General features: G+C 43.6%; 1 protein-coding gene across 2 annotated transcripts; it reads right to left on the bottom strand.

Annotated features, from left to right (window-relative positions):
- Window positions 1-8,155: 8,155 nt before the first annotated feature.
- On the bottom strand, window positions 8,156-17,584 carry LOC135510391 (ER membrane protein complex subunit 4-like). Of its 2 annotated transcripts, XM_064931273.1 has the most exons (6): window positions 17,274-17,584; window positions 16,644-16,790; window positions 16,154-16,268; window positions 12,407-12,560; window positions 8,634-8,794; window positions 8,156-8,502 (listed from the first exon to the last, which is right to left on the bottom strand). In XM_064931273.1, exons 2-6 carry the CDS (start codon window positions 16,739-16,741, stop codon window positions 8,467-8,469), a joined length of 564 nt encoding a protein of 187 aa, XP_064787345.1. In that variant the 5' UTR covers window positions 16,742-16,790; window positions 17,274-17,584; the 3' UTR covers window positions 8,156-8,466. The 2 variants fall into 2 exon arrangements, with proteins under 2 accessions (XP_064787345.1, XP_064787346.1); XM_064931274.1 differs by lacking the exons at window positions 16,644-16,790; window positions 17,274-17,584 and adding an exon at window positions 12,691-12,770 and having other exon boundaries at window positions 16,154-16,226.
- Window positions 17,585-18,210: the final 626 nt, after the last annotated feature.

Raw genomic sequence — 18,210 nt, 5'->3', positions numbered from 1 at the left:
ACCGTGACGCGAACGGGGAAAAGCGGTAAGGGAGGAGTACCCTTTCAAATAGAAAAATAATATGTGCTGACGTCGCCGTGGGCTTTGAACGGGCACCTGGCTCACGTTTAGGAGGCAGCCCGGTTCCAAAACGAATGCGATCAAATTTCACCCGGTGCAAAACACGCGTCACCAGGCTCCCGAGACAGATTAATCGAATCCCCTCACTGACATCCAAGCAACCACGGTTGTGACATCAAGTCGAACCGGTTAAAAGGTCGGTCATAGGTACAACATGTTTAGCCTATTGGCCCACACGCCCAGTCGAACGACAGTCATCTAATTAGGGTGTTAACCTCAGTTCATTTATCGTGCCAAAAAAACTATTGGTCATTTGTTTTACATTTAGCCCATTTAATAAGCTTGCCAGTAAACATGTTTTGAGAAAATAGTCATCCTTGGCTGCATTGCTAAATGAGTATTGTCTATTCTCATAACCTAATACTGGAGAAATGTGTTCGATTAGAACTTCGGGTATAGAATGGACCATAGACATCTGTCGCAATCTGTGTAACATCATGCTCCATCATCCAATCTCAGTCAACAACATTTAGGCCTACATAGCAACACGAGATAGGCCATAGAACATAGAAACAAACAACAAGTAGGTCAATTGTATGGAGGCCCTAATCTGCCACAATTAGAAAAAAAATGAATGAATAAATAAAATGTACACACAAATAAATAGACAAATACATTAATTAATAAATACATGCACGTATAAATAGATAGATGCATGAATGCATCCAAATAATTTCGATAGCATTCATGTATTCATCAAATTATTCTACAAGATTCTGGAGCAACCCACAGCTCCACCCACACTACTGGCAGAACTCGCGTCACATTGTGTCATAGATCGATGTGGTGGACGGGTCCCTGACACTCTGTAAGATGTTAACAACACAGGGCTCAAAATCTAAACCAGACCATTTTCGCTGTTCAGCGGCGGGAGGGATTCAGATGCCTCAATGTGCCCCCCTCCTGTGACAATAGGTCTGGCCTTCGAGGTAGTTCCCATGCTGTCCCTGCTAGGAGTGACAGTATTGTGCTGAACCAGTGGTGTCTCCGCCATCTCAGGTAAATCAGAAGGAACTGGTGGCCCGCTTCCCTGATTCTGACAAGAGTCACTGGAATCAGCGGGAGCGGGGAAAGGTGTATAACCAGGGCATCTAGACCAAGTGGCCCGGGGGGGGGATATCAAGAACCAGAGGGGGCACTGTGTGTTTCTCTCTGAGGCAAACAGATCCAGCTCTGCTTCCCCTCACTATTCGGGGATGCGGTCGCCACTCCCCTTCCCGTGGGCTTTCCCTGGACAGCATGTCCACTGCAGAGTCCCTGGGAGGTGTACAGCTCGCAGTGAAGCCAGATTCTTCTGTGACCACGGCAGAAGTGTAAGTGCCATCTGGTGGAGGCGGATGGAAACCAGACCCCCTTGGTGGAACCCAGACCCCCAACAGCTACCACTGTGGTGCTGTCTGTCTGTACCAGCACAGGTTAGTCTCGCAGTTGTAGTAGAAGAATTGAGCCGAGCTAGTTGGATTGCTCAAGTCCAGCATGATGATGGGGAGTTTGGACCAGCTGGGGCTCCATGTCCCACTGGTCTCCCTCCTCCTCAATACCTGCTCACCAGCCTGTCAAGGAAGCGTCTGTTTGGACCAGTTCCCTCCGATGGACTCTGTCCAGGCGTATCTTGACTGAAAAGAATTTCAGTGATTGCTATCTTACCACTGCTCAGGTACATTCCTTGGACACAGTCAGACGACAATACCTGTCTTCCTTGGGATGTAAACCCTGAGCATTGAACCAACTCGGCAGGGGTCTCCAAGTGTGGAAGGCCCAATGGGGGCAAAAAAAGAGGCTGCGGAGAGGAGACCCATCGGTCTCTGACACTGAAAAACATTTACCTTCTGGTTTTGGACAAAAACATTGAGGTGAACTACAATTTCTGGACTTTCTCTTCGTCGAAGTGGGTCCTCATTAGAGACGAGTCGATCCGCATGCCCACGAAAATTGCAGTTTGTGTGCGGGCCAGGTGGCTTTTTGCATGTTCAACCTGAGGCCTAGCTCTGAGATGTGCTTCAGGAGAGATGTCGTGTCGGCTTCTGCCTGTTCTCGTGAATGAGCACAGGTTAGCCAATCGTCTAGGTAATTTAGTATTAAATCAAATTTCATTTGTCAAAAGCGCCGAATACAACAGGTGTCGACCTTAGAGTGAAATGTTTACTTACAAGCCCTTAGCCAACAAGCAGTTTTAAGAAAAATAAGTGATAAAGTACAAAATAAATAAAACAGAAGTAAAAAAAATTGAAAAATAACAAATAATTAAAGAGCAACAATAAAATAACAGTAGCGAGGCTATAAACAGGGGGTACCGGTATAGAGTCAATGTGCGGGTGCACAGGTTAGTCGAGGTAATTGAGGTAATATATACAGTACCAGTCAAAAGTTTGGACACACCTACTCATTCAAGGGTTTTTCTTTATTTTTTACTATTTTCTACATTGTAGAATCAAAACTATGAAATAACACATATGGAATCATGTGTTAATCAAATAAAAATAGATTTTATTTGGGAGATTCTTCAAAGTAGCTACCCTTCGCCTTGATGACAACTTTGCACACTCGGGACCCGGTGTAGTACGATGCAATTGTAGTCCCCTTTTTCCCTGTCTTCTCTTCATGCAAATGACAGGGATTTGGGCCTGTTCCCGGGAAAGCAGTATATCCTTCACGTTGGATTCGTTAAAGGAAAAAGCTTCTACCAGTTCGTGGTGAGTAATCACTGTTCTGATGTTACTGTGCATGTAACTGAATAAATGTAACTCAGTATTTTCAATGTAAGTACGTAACCAAATAGTGGACATTACAGTGTATTTCAATGAGCCAGCTTATTAAAAAGGCAAGGTAAATAAAACCGCATGTTAAAGGGGAGGTGGTTAGTGTTTGGTCCAGGCACGCTGACTGTTGTGAAGGTGTAGTGTGACCAGTATCTTCAGGGACAATCCCACAAGCATCCATCCACTCTGGGAGAGTCCTAAGAAAGAAGGCAGGAGAGAGGGGGATGAGGAGGGGGGAAAGGAGACTGAACAAGGAGACTGACTGGCTGGTGGCACCTTCATTGGGGAGAATGGGCTCATATTAATGGCTGGAACAGAGTGTACTTAATCGTATATAGCACATCAAACACATAGTTTGACACCAATCCATTCACTCTACTCCAGTCATTATTATGAGCTGTCCTCCCCTCACCAGCCTCCTGTGGAACCACTGTACAATATATTAGGCCAACCATCAAATTTAACAACAAAGTTACACTGCAAAGTGTGTAGTATTTTATTAAATAACTTTTTTTTGATAGGTGTTTCTCACTCGGTAGGCTTTGCCCTCTTGGTAGACTTCGCCCTCTCGGTAGGCCTTTTGGTATTTTTAGTCCTTTCAATATCGGTTGGCGTTTCTCTCTGTGTAGGCATTTCTCCTTCAGTAGGCTTCTTAGTCTCTGCAGGCCTTTCTTTCTGGGTAGGCTTTTCTCTTTCACTGTAGGCCTTTTAAATTCTGTAAATAAACTCTGCCATTCGCTGTCTGAGTTTTTCAATCTTTGTAGGCCTTTCACTGTCTGTAGGCATTTCCTCTTCACACTTGATGTTTGAATCTCTGTAGATCTTACAGTCTCTGTAGGTGTTTTGTCTTCGCTTTCCGTAGCCGTTTTTGCTCTTGATAGGCCCTTTTGTCTCTAGAGAAATGCGGTCTCTTGCGAGGCGTTTGGTTCTTGCTAGGCGTTTTCAGTATGCTCTTGGTTGGAGTTCTGCTCCTGCCAGGGGTCAATTCCTTGCTAGCCGTTGTGTTCTTGGTAGGTGTTTGCTTTCTGCTTGGCATCATTCTCTTGCTCGACGTTTTACTCCTGGTTGGCATCTCGATAGGCATTATGTTGTTAGTAGATGCTATGCTCTTGATGTTCTGGGTTTCCTGCCAGACAAGCCTCGACACCCAGTGAAATGCGGAAGACACATTTCAGTTGGATGCATTCAGTTGTACAACTGACTAGGTAAGCCCCTTTTCATTTTCCATTGGAAACTTGGACATCAGTAGCTGCCTGGTTTATTAGCTCCTCAAATCCCAATATTATCCAATCTGGGAGAATCCTGGTATAGATTAGATTGATAGAGATAATAGAAAAAGATGAGGGAGCAATGCCAGCGTGAGATGAGAGAGAGATAGAGAAATAAGAGAAAGCGATAAGAGAGAAAGATGAGAGAAAGAGAGAGAAGAGATAAGGAAGAGAGAGGGTGAAAGATTATTAGAATCTGTGTGTGTAGATGGACAGGTAGGATGACTGACACTAGTGAAGGTGAACAGGTGGTCACGGGTCAGGTGACAGAGGAATGGCGGAGACTGAGGCAGGAATTCCTTTAAACAAAAAGTGGTATATTTACTGGGTCGTTTGTCTGTGCTGCATAACAAACAAAACAGAATAACATGTATCCAATCAAATGAGAAAGTCAAATCATAACAATCATTCTCATCATTAACATAATTAAGTAATTCAGTAATTCATTTCAATAGGAATTCAATATGAAGCATGATTGAGTCATTTAGGATCTCAATCTATAATCTCAATTTGTTTGATATCAGGATTTTTCAATTTAGCAAATAATAATTATGTTTCATATTTAATCCTTCCAGGTTTGTCTTATGTTCATGTCATTTTGTTACATTTTAACCATTTATCAATGGTGTAATACTCCCGTGATGATCTGTTGGTCTGTGATCATTTACCATTTACATAACACAATAGGTTTGAAGCGTGCGCTCCAAACCACGCTCTGCGGAAATAACTATAAACAATAACTGATGCTCTCCCAACAGCATTGAAGGTGCCCAAGAACAGTGGCCTCCATCATTCTTAAATGGAAGAAGTTTGCAACTACAAAGACTCTTCCTAGAGCTGGCCACCTGGCCAAACTGATCAATCAGGTGGAGAAGGGCCTTGTTCAGGGAGGTGACAAAGAACCTTATGACCACTCTGACAGAGCTCCAGAGTACCTCTGGAGAGATAGTAGAACCTTCCAAAAGGACAACCATCTCTACAGCACTCCACCAAGCAGCCTTTTATGGTAGAGTGAAGCCACTCCTCAGTAAAAGGCACATGACAGCCCGCGTGGAGTTTGCCAAAAGGCATCTAAAGGACTCTCAGACCATGAGAAACAAGATTCTCTGGTCTGATGAAACTAAGATTGAACGTTTTAGCCTGAATGTCAAGCGTCACGTCTGGAGGAAACCTGGCACCATCCCTACGGTGAAGCATGGTGGTGGCAGCATCATGCTGTAGGGATGTTTTTCAGCAGCAGGGACTGGGAGACTAGTCAGGATCGAGGGAAAGATGAATGGAGAAAAGTACAGAGAGATCATTGATGATAACCTGCACCAGAGCACTCAGGACCTCAGACTGGGGCAACCTTCCAACAGGACAATGACCCTAAGCACACAGCCAAGACAATGCAGGAGTGGCTCCGGGACAAGTCTCGGAATGTCCTTGAGTGTCCCAGCCAGAGCCCGGACTTCAAACCAATGAAACTTCTCTGGAGAGACCTGAAAATAGATGTGTAGCAACATTCCCCATCCAACCTGACAGAGCTTGAGAGGATCTGCAGAGAATGAGAGAAACTCCCCAAATACAGGTTTGCCAAGTTTGCAGTGTCATACCCAGACTTGAGGCTGTAGTCGCTGCGAAAGGTGCTTCAACAAAGTACTGAGTAAATGGTCTGAATACTTATGTAAATGTATTTTTCCATTAGTAAAAAAAATAGCAAAAATAGCAAAAATGTCTAAACCTGTTTTCACTTTGTCATTATGGGGTTTGTTTGTAAATTGATGAGGGGGGGGGGGGGGGAAATTATTTAATCAATTTTAGAATAAGGCTGTAATGTAACAAAATGGGAAAAAGTCAAGGGGTCTGAATACATTCCAAATGCACTGTACCACCTTGACATCTGTGATCTGCTTGCCTCAATAAATGAATGCTAGAATATTGGTCGCTAGGATTAGCTATTTGCATCTAGTCTCTTAATAATTGCATAACGGTGTCCATTATAGTCATACTGAGAGGTGATGCAACGCTACCTTGACTAGATTCCTCCAGAGACGTACACAGCCTGTTGCATCTATTCACATATTATTGCAGTCAGATTGATGAACGCAGTTTATCATTATATTGAACATAATGGTTGGATGATTACCATTAACTATAAATGGTGACTCCTCAGTTCACAATGGGGATTTCCATACACCCTTACAGTGGTTGTGTGTCGCTTTGTTATTGTTTGAATAGCAGATTGCCCCTTTAGGTAAAAATACTTTAAAGTACTACTTCAGTAATGAAGTAATTTTTCAGGCTTTTTTTGACAACTTTTACTCGACTACATTCCTAAAGAACATATGCACTCTTTACTCCCATACATTTTCTTTACTGGTGGCGCCACCTTGAGTTAGGAGGTCAGTAGTGGAGGTCAGTAGTGGTAGTAGCATTAGCCTCTTCCTCCAGTACCGGCATCTCACCACAGCTAGAATCCTAAGAGGGGGGTTAGTGACAGCATTATATTTTGTACAAAACCACTGCACTCCTATCAGTATCAATCAGATTCAACAACATGAATGGCTAAGTTTCAAATGACACCCTGTGTCCTATATATAAGCCAGTTGAGGTAAGCCAGTTGAGAACAAGTTCTCATTTACAACTGCGTCCTGGCCAAGATAAAGCACAGTAGTTATATAGTACACTAATTTAGTACTTATAAATAGTACACTACAATAGGTAGCATAGTGGTCAGAGCATTGGGCCAGTAACCGAAAGGTTGCTGGATTGAATCCCCGAGCTGACAAGGTAAGAATCTGTCATTCTGCCCCTGAGCAAGGCAGTTAACCCACTGTTCCCCGGGTGCCGAAGACGTGGAAGTCGATCTTTCACAGCAAAGAAAGAGCGAGCTAGCGAGATGGGAGGGTCACAGCTAGGCATGTCGGCAGTGCTAAATCTGTAACTCGGGTGGTGCCGGAACAAAAAGTGAGCACGAGAGGGTGGTTGGGGAGTTCTGAGGTACTGGAACACATATCATCGCATTTGTGTAGTGACATAGAGCAGTACAGACATTTACAGAGATTGCACACATTGGACCTCCCCTTCCCACCATTCACTCACTCATTTACTAACAGCCTGATAGTAAGCAGCAGCAGGTCATATACAGTACCAGTCAAACATTTTGACACACCAACTCATTCAAGTTTATTTTGACTATTTTCTACATTGTAGAATAATAGTGAAGACATCAAAAATATGAAATAACACATTTTGATTTGTTTAATATTCTTCAAAGTAGCCACCCATTGAAAAAACATGACATATTAATGACAGCAAATAGTGAGGAAAGTCTTACCTGCAGTCTAAATTAGTTTTCATTTATTTGCCATCTACACTCCGTGGATGGGCTACCATCGCCTATCTCTGACCATGTTTTGAAGCAGTATATTCTCGGGGAAATAACCACGTCGTGTGGAAGCAGGGGAACAAATACAAATAGGCGAGATTCATTTGTTTAACAGTGCAAATGCTGCTCAATGATTGGCTGGAATTTCAGTTAATAATCTCATTATTTTTCTTCTAACCTGTTTTGTTTGTAAAATTGCCAGCTTGACAATTGCAGGTCTAACAAGCATTAGAAAGCCATTGCTAATTTCCATCAATTTAAGACTTGCAATGTGTAACATGCATGAGCAGAAATAGTCATATGTAACCATTGTTGCAAATATCACCTGATGAAATGACATGCCTGGACAAAGTGGATGATTTGGAAGAAATGGCCTGATGATACAATGCAAAACCTACCTTTCCACATTCTTCACCAACGTGGAAAAAACAAGTTTGAAAACAGAGGCATGTCCAAGGTTTAAAGGGGAAATCTCCATTTCTGAAGAATGTTTTTATTCACTATTCTAGAACTGTGACATTCCCACACATTTGCCAGTGGAGTCATCATTTTTCACTGTAACAACTATTCTGTCCTGTGCAAGTTTCTTCAGTTTTCTACAAAATACATATCCAAAAAATACATTTGACACCTTAAAATTTGTTTTTTGACCCTTTTATTTGACAAAAAGTTGAAATGAAAAACGTGTTATGGTGACATCTTAATTAAACCTAATGTGGATTTAGTAGGATGATGGATGTGGTTTGCCCCCTAATATTATCAGTTGTAACGTTTGATCACCTGTGAAAATTGCAATAAAAACCCACAAATGAACAGAAACAAAGTGTAGGGATCAATACAAACCTTGAGGGATTTGACAAAAACCTAAAAGCCAGAGACTTGGAAGAGAATTCATGTATTCATAATTAATAGTTGAGCATATTTCAGTGTGCACGCGCATCTGTCCTCTTCACAACACCATCCCTCCACCCATAATCTCCATTCTCTGCAGAGGACAGAAAATGCGTGAGTAAGATTTCCAATGTATTCATTACACATGACAAATAAACCTGAAAAACATATAACACACAAAATAAGTGCTAAAACTGGATTTAACAGCATAGCAAAAAATCTCACCACAGGCGGTTCAATGAAAGCGAGCCAATCAGAAGAGTGCGTTGGGAGAAGCCCCATTGATTGACACTTGTAGATAGCCAATGCCGAGCCAAGCAGGTTTCCTACAGAATAGACCAGCCCCTGAAGCCACTGCTGGTTAGAGTTCTCCAACAGCTTGAATGCTGAGAGAAAAGGCAACAGTGAGCAGTGGTAACATGCTGATACAATTTGATTTGACGTATTTTATGTCACATGCGCCAAGTACAACAGTGAAATGCTTACTTACAAACCCGTAACCAACAGCGCAGTTAAGAAAAATAACAGTTCAACTATTTACGAAAATAAACTGAAGTAAAAAAAATTGAACTTTCAGTGATTGGTTTGTCAATGAAATAATAGCCACAGATCCCTGTATATAGGAGGCCAAATCCCCAGAAGGGAAGTTAGTGGTAATAATAGCATAGTGGGATTAAGAAACATGTGACTCAGAGTTTTGTACAGTTGGATAGTCTTCCAACGCCACTAATCTTTCCCCCATTTCTAACAGCCAGCAAACACTTGACATATCTCCCAGAAGATTGGGACCGAGCGACACAATTCTTATACTGTAAACGAGGGTGTTCACAAAGGGGTGGGGTGTAGATCGGCCTTGGGATGAGCAATGTGTACCTAACCTGAGCACAGGAAAGTATTATCCACAGGTACCAAATGTGGCAGAACACGAGGTCATTGGAGATATTGGTGGTTAGGGACCAGGGTACGAGTTGGGACACCAGTAGGGAGTATCTGAAAGGTTCAGTCCTAGACTTATCAGTGAACCACGAAGATAACAGGAGAGCAGGGGACAGATTCACGGGCAATAGCTATTCTCACGGCAGTCACTTTAGGGACAGTAACTGAAGGAGTTGTAGAAATGGCAAAGGATAATATAGTAACAGCATGGAACTGGACTACAGAGCAAATGAAGGGTATTGTGAAGAACACGTCAGGGGCAGTGTTAGTAGTAGCAGGGGTTACTATAGTAGCATTGTTGGGATATCTTTTGAGGGCATTGATGTTGAAACATATATAAAGTGTTGAGTTACCTCAAGATGAAGTCTATTAAGGCCACCGCATGTGTATATCGGGTGGACATGGAAGAGGAAAGAGATGGGGAGTGAAGTGAAAATGACATGGCTTGGGAACACCTCTTGGAGCCTGTGGCCTGACAGGGGAAGACTGGATGAAAGCATGAGGCTTCATATGGCCTTCATTTTAGTGGAATGCAGCAGAAAAGTATCCCGAAGGCATAGAGTCAGACGAAGAGAGTGGGAATCGTCATGTTATCAAACTTGGGTTTTTCTTTGCATATAAACTCAGCAAAATAAGAAACGTTCCATTTTCAGGACCATGCTTGTCCAATGAACCATAAACAATTAATGAACATGCACCTGTGGAACGGTCGTTAACACACCAACAGCTTACAAACGGTAGGCAACTAAGGTCACAGTTATGAAAACTTAGGACACTAAAGAGGCCTTTCTACTGACTCTGAAAAACACCAAAAGAAAGATGCCCAGGGTCCCTGCTTATCTACGTGAACATGCCTTAGGCATGCTGCAAGGAGGCATGAGGACTGCAGATGTGGCCCAGGCAATAAAGTGCAATGTCCGTACTGTGAGATGCCTAAGACAGCGTTACAGGGAGACAGGACAGACAGCTGATCATCCTTGCAGTGGCAGACCACGTGTAATTACACCTGCACAGGTTTGGTACCTCCGAACATCATATCTGCAGGACAGGTACAGGATGGCAACAACAACTACCCGAGTTACACCAGGAACGCACAATCCCTCCATCAGTGCTCAGACTGTCCGCAATAGGCTGAAAGAGGCTGGACTGAGGGCTTGTAGGCCTGTTGTAAGGCAGGTCCTCACCAGACATCACCGGCAACAACGTTGCCTGAGGGCACAAACCCGCAAAAAGTGCTCTTCTCTGACGAGTGGCGGTTTTGTCTCACCAGGGGTGATGGTCGGTTTCGCATTTATCGTCGAAGAAATGAGCGTTACACCGAGGCCTATACTCTGGAGCAGGATCGATTTGGAGTTGGAAGGTTCGTCATGGTCTGGCGCGGTGTGTCACAGCATCGTCGGACTGAGCTTGTTGTCATTGCAGGCAATCTCAATGCTGTGCGTAACAGGGAAGACATCCTCCTCCCTCATGTGGTACCCTTCCTGCAGGCTCATTCTGACATGACCCTCCAGCACGACAATGCCACCAGCCATACTGCTCATTCTGTACGTGATTTCCTGCAAGACAGGAATGTCAGTGTCTGCCATGGCCAGCGAAGAGCCCGGATCTCAATCCCATTGAGCACGTCTGGGACCTGTTGGATCAGAAGGTGAGGGCTAGGGCCATTCCCCCCAGAAATGCCCGGGAACTTGCAGGTGCCTTGGTGGAAGAGTGGGATAACATCTCACAGCAAGAACTGGCAAATCTGGTGCAGTCCATGAGGAGGAGATGCACTGCAGTACTTAATGCAGCTGGTGGCCACACCAGATACTGACTGTTACGTTTGATTTTTACCCCCCCTTCCTTTGTTCAGGGACAAATTATTCAATTTCTGTTAGTCACATGTCTGTGGAACTTGTTCAGTTTGTGTCTCAGTTGTTGAATCTTATGTTCATACAAATATTTACACATGTTAATTTTGCTGAAAATAAACGCAGTTGACAGTAAGAGGACGTTTCATTTTTTGCTGAGTTTATATAAGTTTATGCATAACATAGCACATTATTAATACTTGTTATGTTTTGTGTTTCTTTTTGCTTTCAAGTCTTGTGCTGTCACTCTCTTAGGAACCAGAAGGAGGACATGAAGTCAGTCAAAAGCTCCAGCTGAAATGTCATTATCAGTTGTCCAATGAAATATGAACATAAAAGTGTGCATAGTGTAGTTATGTATCAGAGGCCACAAGTCTCAGAGGTGTAAACCTAATAATCAACTGTGTTGTTAATGTTTTATTTTTTGTTAATTTATAAGTCATTTCCAAGTGTATATAATGTTGAACAGTACGGTGTTATTATTCAAAAGGGGGGACTGGTGGGTACTGACTTCTAAACTTGAAATATCCTTATTCATGTCACTAAGGGAGAGAGTAGAATGCAGTTTACATTCTAACAGAACATGTTATTGTTAGATATTAGGAACCCTATGGAGTGGAGAAGGGCTACACTCTGGTTTCAGTTGTTGCGTTATTAATTTAAATACTTGCTATACCAGAAGTTAATGGTTATACATAGGAGGAATGTATATGGTGGGGTCAATTAAGGGTGGATATGAGATATGGGCTTGGAGAGTTACTAAGTGAGGGAAAAGGCAAACACATGGTTGAGGTCACTGGTAAGGGTGGAGAGATGTGGTTTGGTGAGGAATGGGGGCCGAGGTCAAGTCAGGTCAGATTAAGGGAGAAGGAACAGTTTATTACACACATCACTTAACTTCCTGTCTAGCAACAAAGATGTCATGTTTAGAGAGAAGGAGTCATCACAGAAAGTGGAGACTAAATTATTGTGCTGGTGGGAACATATCTTTGTTGTTTCAGCTGTCTGACCCATTGGGTGAATAAACTTGGTTTGAGCTTTTCCTAGTTGTCAGTTAGTTTTTCACTCTGCTTGTCAGAACCTAACAACGGGTAAGGGCTGTATCTAGGCACTCCGCATTGCGTTGTGCATAAGAACAGCCCTTAGTCGTGGTATATTGGCAATATACCACAAACCCACACAAGGTGCCTTATTGGTTAAATAAACACTCACTGGCAGACATGGACATGAGAGCCTGGATGGGCCTCCAGGCCATCATACAGACCATCATGATGGGGAAGATGGATATGGTGTTACCAGACATGTACATAATGACTAGATTCATAGGAATCTGCTTCAGAGGCCCCAGAGCTACGTCCCAGCAACGCTGTCATGGGGAGGGGGGGGGCGAGAGACAGCAAGTTAATAACAATCTACAGGTAACTGCCAAAATAAGGGAAGCACCAAGGCAAAGTGTCTTAAAAGGGTGTTGGGTCGCCAGAACAGCTTCAATGCACCTTAGCATAGATTTAACAAGAGTCTGGAACTCTATTGGAGGGATGTGACACCATTCTTCCATGAGAAACTCCATCAAAGTCTGTTGTTGAATAAAACAAATAAAAAACAATTGCAGAAAAGGGGGGATATTGTGCCGCTCAAGAATCTCCCGTAAGTGTTCAATTGGGTTGAGTTCTGGAGACTGAGATAAACACCCTTTAAACCCCCTAAGCTCCTTTGAGACCCCTCTTTCAAAGTCACTGAGATCTCTTCTTCTAGCCATGGTAGCTTAAACAATGGGCAACAGGGCATTTTTATACACAACCTTAACCAGGATGAGATGTTGGTTGCGTGATTAACTCAGGAACCACACCTGTGTGGAAGCACCTGCTTTCAATATACACTGCTCAAAAAAATTAAAGGGAACACTTAAACAACACAATGCAACTGCCAGAGCCCTGCAAAATGACCTCCAGCAGGCCACAAATGTGCATGTGTCTGCTCAAACGGTCAGAAACAGACTCCATTAGGGTGGTATGAGGGCCCGACGTCCACAGGTGGGGGTTGTGCTTAAAGCCCAACACCGTGCAGGACGTTTGACATTTGCCAGAGAACACCAAGATTGGCAAATTCGCCACTGGCGCCCTGTGCTCTTCACAGATGAAAGCAGGTTCACACTGAGCACATGTGACAGTCTGGAGACGCCGTGGAGAGAGTTCTGCTGCCTGCAACATCCTCCAGCATGACCGGTTTAGCGATGGGTCAGTCATGGTGTGGGGTGGCATTTCTTTGGGGGGGCCGCACAGCCCTCCATGTGCTCGCCAGAGGTAGCCTGACTGCCATTAGGTACCGAGATGAGATCCTCAGACCCCTTGTGAAACCATATGCTGGTGCGGTTGGCCCTGGGTTCCTCCTAATGCAAGACAATATCAAATCAAATCAAATCAAATTTATTTATATAGCCCTTCGTACATCAGCTGATATCTCAAAGTGCTGTACAGAAACCCAGCCTAAAACCCCAAACAGCAAGCAATGCAGGTGTAGAAGCACGGTGGCTAGGAAAAACTCCCTAGAAAAGCCAAAACCTAGGAAGAAACCTAGAGAGGAACCAGGCTATGTGGGGTGGCCAGTCCTCTTCTGGCTGTGCCGGGTAGAGATTATAACAGAACATGGCCAAGATGTTCAAATGTTCATAAATGACCAGCATGGTCGAATAATAATAAGGCAGAACAGTTGAAACTGGAGCAGCAGCACGGCCAGGTGGACTGGGGACAGCAAGGAGTCATCATGTCAAGTAGTCCTGGGGCATGGTCCTAGGGCCGCGGTTCAGTTGAAACTGGAGCAGCAGCACGGCCAGGTGGACTGGGGACAGCAAGGAGTCATCATGTCAGGTAGTCCTGGGGCATGGTCCTAGGGCTCAGGTCCTCCGAGAGAGAGAAGGAGAGAATTAGAGAACGCACACTTAGATTCACACAGGACACCGAATTGGACAGGAGAAGTACTCCAGATATAACAAACTGACCCCAGCCCCCCGACACATAAACTACTGCAGCATAAATACTGAAGGCTGAGACAGGAGGGGTCAGGAGACACTGTGGCCCCACCCGAGGACACCCCGGACAGGGCCAAACAGGAAGGATATAACCCCACCCACTATGCCAAAGCACAGCCCCCACACCACTGGAGGGATATCTTCAACCACCAACTTACCATCCTGAGACAAAGCTGAGTATAGCCCGCAAAGATCTCCGCCACGGCACAACCCAAGGGGGGCGCCAACCCAGACAGGATGACCACATCAGTGAATCAACCCACTCAGGTGACGCACCCCCTCAGGGACGGCATGAGAGAGCCCCAGCAAGCCAGTGACTCAGCCCCTGTAATAGGGTTAGAGGCAGAGAATCCCAGTGGAAAGAGGGGAACCGGCCAGGCAGAGACAGCAAGGGTGGTTCGTTGCTCCAGAGCCTTTCCGTTCACCTTCCCACTCCTGGGCCAGACTACACTCAATCATATGACCCACTGAAGAGATGAGTCTTCAGTAAAGACTTAAAGGTTGAGACCGAGTTTGCGTCTCTGACATGGGTAGGCAGACCGTTCCATAAAAATGGAGCTCTATAGGAGAAAGCCCTGCCTCCAGCTGTTTGCTTAGAAATTCTAGGGACAATTAGGAGGCCTGCGTCTTGTGACCGTAGCGTACGTGTAGGTATGTACGGCAGGACCAAATCAGAGAGATAGGTAGGAGCAAGCCCATGCAATGCTTTGTAGGTTAGCAGTAAAACCTTGAAATCAGCCCTTGCTTTGACAGGAAGCCAGTGTAGGGAGGCTAGCACTGGAGTAATATGATCAAATTTTTGGTTCTAGTCAGGATTCTAGCAGCCGTATTTAGCACTAACTGAAGTTTATTTAGTGCTTTATCCGGGTAGCCGGAAAGTAGAGCATTGCAGTAGTCTAACCTAGAAGTGACAAAAGCATGGATTAATTTTTCTGCATCATTTTTGGACAGAAAGTTTCTGATTTTTGCAATGTTACGTAGATGGAAAAAAGCTGTCCTTGAAATGGTCTTGATATGTTCTTCAAAAGAGAGATCAGGGTCCAGAGTAACGCCGAGGTCCTTCACAGTTTTATTTGAGATGACTGTACAACCATTAAGATTAATTGTCAGATACTAGACCTCATGTGACAATTGACAATACTAGACCTCATGTGGCTGGAGTGTGTCAGCAGTTCCTGCAAGAGGAAGGCATTGATGCTATGGACTGGTCCGCCCGTTCCCCAGACCTGAATCCAATTGAGCACATCTGGGATATCATGTCTGGCTCCATCCACCAACGTCACGTTGCACCACAGACTGTCCAGGAGTTGGCGAATGCTTAAGTCCAGGTCTGGGAGGAGATCCCTCAGGAGACCATCCGCCACCTCATCAGGAGCATGCCCAGGCATTGTAGGGAGGTCATACAGGCATGTGGAGGCCACACACACTACTGAGCCTAATTTTGACTTGTTTTAAGGAGATTACATCAAAGTTGGATCAGCCTGTAGTGTGGTTTTCCACTTTAATTTTGAGTGTGACTCCAAATCCAGACCTCCTTGGGTTGATAAATTTGATTTCCATTGATAATTTGTGTGATTGTTGTCAGCACATTCAACTATGTAAAGAAAAAACTATTTAATTAGAATATTTCATTCATTCAGATCTAGGATGCTTTATTTTAGTGTTCCCCTTATTTTTTTGAGCAGTGTACTTTGTATCCCTCATTTACTGAAATGTTTCCTTTAGTTTGGCAGTTACCTGTATATGCAAGGCATTTTCTTTTTTTTAAGTACAATGTGCACAGGGAGATTTGTTAATGCTTCCTGATCATATGTAACCCGAGGGCCAGTCTGTGTTACCATGCAAACTTCCTGTCACTAATTGACAATGACAGCAACGGATTTGGCAAAAGCACAAACAGATCATTTAAATTCCTCCTCTACACTACCTACCTTCTCCACCAGATTTTTGTCTGATTCCTGGATGCTGGTGTCTGGGACTGGTTTGTCTGAATAGCCAATTGGATACATCACATCTCCCTGGTTACTCTGTCTGTCACCACGACCCCTGGAAGAGACATAGGTCAGTTCAGTTCACTTTATTCAGAGGGCTGTAGATGGTGAAAGGATATACAGGTTATTCATAGTTCTAACAAGGTAGCTAGTTCTTCAAGCAAGCTGACAAGGTACAAGGTAAAGCTGACAAGGTACAGTTAACCCACTGTTCCTAGGCCGTCATTGAAAATAAGAATTTGTTCTTAACTGACTTGCCTAGTAAAATAAAGGTAAAAAAAATAAAAATAAATAAATCTGAATTCATGATCAAATGTGGGCTCTGGGCACAATAATCCACCATTTGTCAGATAAAATCAACATGGCTGATAGAGTTCCAATCCAAAAATCAACCACTAAACCCTACGCACCTGTGGGTTTCTCTTCTTACCTGGCATTGCCCAATGTCAGCTCCAAAGCCCATTTCATCCTCCTAGCTCCTCCTCTTGTAGACAACGCCCCTCCCCCCTGTCCCCCTGGAGTCGCCATGGCAACGTAAAACTCTGCTGAACAACCACACAAAGTAGCACCACAAACCCTGCAGAGAGAACACAACATTATTAACAATGACCAAAACAAACACAGAACTTTGTTTTTGCAGAACTTCATAGATCTTGCTTGTGTCAGAGACAAAAAAACAAACATTTTCTACTAGAGGAAAGGGAAAAGTCCTTGGTTTGACTTGACATAGGGCAAACAAGACTATTACAGGGGTGAAACGTATTGGTTTCGTTTTAAATTTGAACGAAAGATCGCTAGATCTGGCTACAATCAACAAAGTGTATTTGTCACATGCCAGATTACAGCAGGTGTAAACCATACGTTTATCGACGTCAATTACATTTAAAGCCGCTATCAAGACATGTCCCTAATGTAAACTGGGACTTGACGACAAATGTACTGAAGCAGCTGTCTAGCTTAATAGCATGCAATCTTAGTTAGCTACCGTTACTAGCTAGTTTCAGACATCTACTATAGTAAACATTAGAGGTTAAATATTTAAAATGCCAACATTCCTTACCTTTCAGACACGTTCCAACTATTGTTTAATATGCTTCTATATTACTATTGTGCCGAATTAGCAGGCAAATAATGGATAATCATCAAATTACAAGTAGTGAACACAACTTGAATGGACGACATATGATGGTCGAAAAAAAGTAAAAAAATAACATACGATGGTCGGTCTCATAATGATGACGTTTTATGATTGATGTCGCTATTCACTGCCTTCTTGTGAGCAAACACAGCAGTTGAAAAATAAAACTTCCCCTTCAATGGGGTTTAAAGGCGTTTGGCATCCGATGTTAATGGCGCATTACCGCCACCAGCTAGTCGGGGTGTTGAATGAGGAAATAAAAACATTACGGAAAAGGGGGTTAACTACATCATATAAAATTAGACATGTCAACTAACAAAACCCATCCCACGTCTTCAAGTCCACTCCAAAATAAATCCCTATAGCAGGCTCAGTGGCCTGTGATGACGGTACATCACCCACAGGGTTTCTTGCAAGGCCTCGGCTGTGAAATTATGAAAAAACAAAAAACGTTCAGCTGCATTCACAATGATTCCAATTTTCTTTTGACATCCTCTCCGCTTGTGCTGTACAGTGTATGACCATTGCAATTAATAATACAAAGTGCACCTTTAACATGTTGCATTTCACTATCCCTCGTTTGATAAGAAACCGTCACAGGTCGTGGTGGCTCTACTAAAATAAAACGTGATGATAATAATAATCATTATTATTTGGAGGGGTGCATATATATGTCCTGTTACACCAATAAGTGTGTAATGGAAATATTTTTCTTGTATATCCCAACTCTCCCTGAGACATCTGCAGGGAGTGGAGTCACAGCCAGGGTAAACATTGTCCAGCAACCCTGGAGCAATTGAGGTTAAGTGCCTTGCTCAAGGGCATAGCAACAGATTTTTCACCTCGTTGGCTCCCGTAT

Source organism: Oncorhynchus masou, chromosome 23, assembly GCF_036934945.1.
Source record: "Oncorhynchus masou masou isolate Uvic2021 chromosome 23, UVic_Omas_1.1, whole genome shotgun sequence".
Lineage (NCBI taxonomy): Eukaryota > Metazoa > Chordata > Actinopteri > Salmoniformes > Salmonidae > Oncorhynchus > Oncorhynchus masou.
This window is presented reverse-complemented; position numbering and strand designations above follow the sequence as displayed.

What these genes read in the sequence shown, in the direction of transcription:
- LOC135510391 (XM_064931273.1), bottom strand. Translation starts at nt 16,741, where the DNA reads ATGGCGACTCCAGGGGGACAGGGGGGAGGGGCGTTGTCTACAAGAGGA. An exon ending in CTGACATTGGGCAATGCCAG is followed by an intron (nt 16,269 to 16,643) that starts GTAAGAAGAGAA and finishes TGTCTCTTCCAG; the next exon opens with GGGTCGTGGTGACAGACAGA. An exon ending in ACAAAAATCTGGTGGAGAAG is followed by an intron (nt 12,561 to 16,153) that starts GTAGGTAGTGTA and finishes TCCCCATGACAG; the next exon opens with CGTTGCTGGGACGTAGCTCT.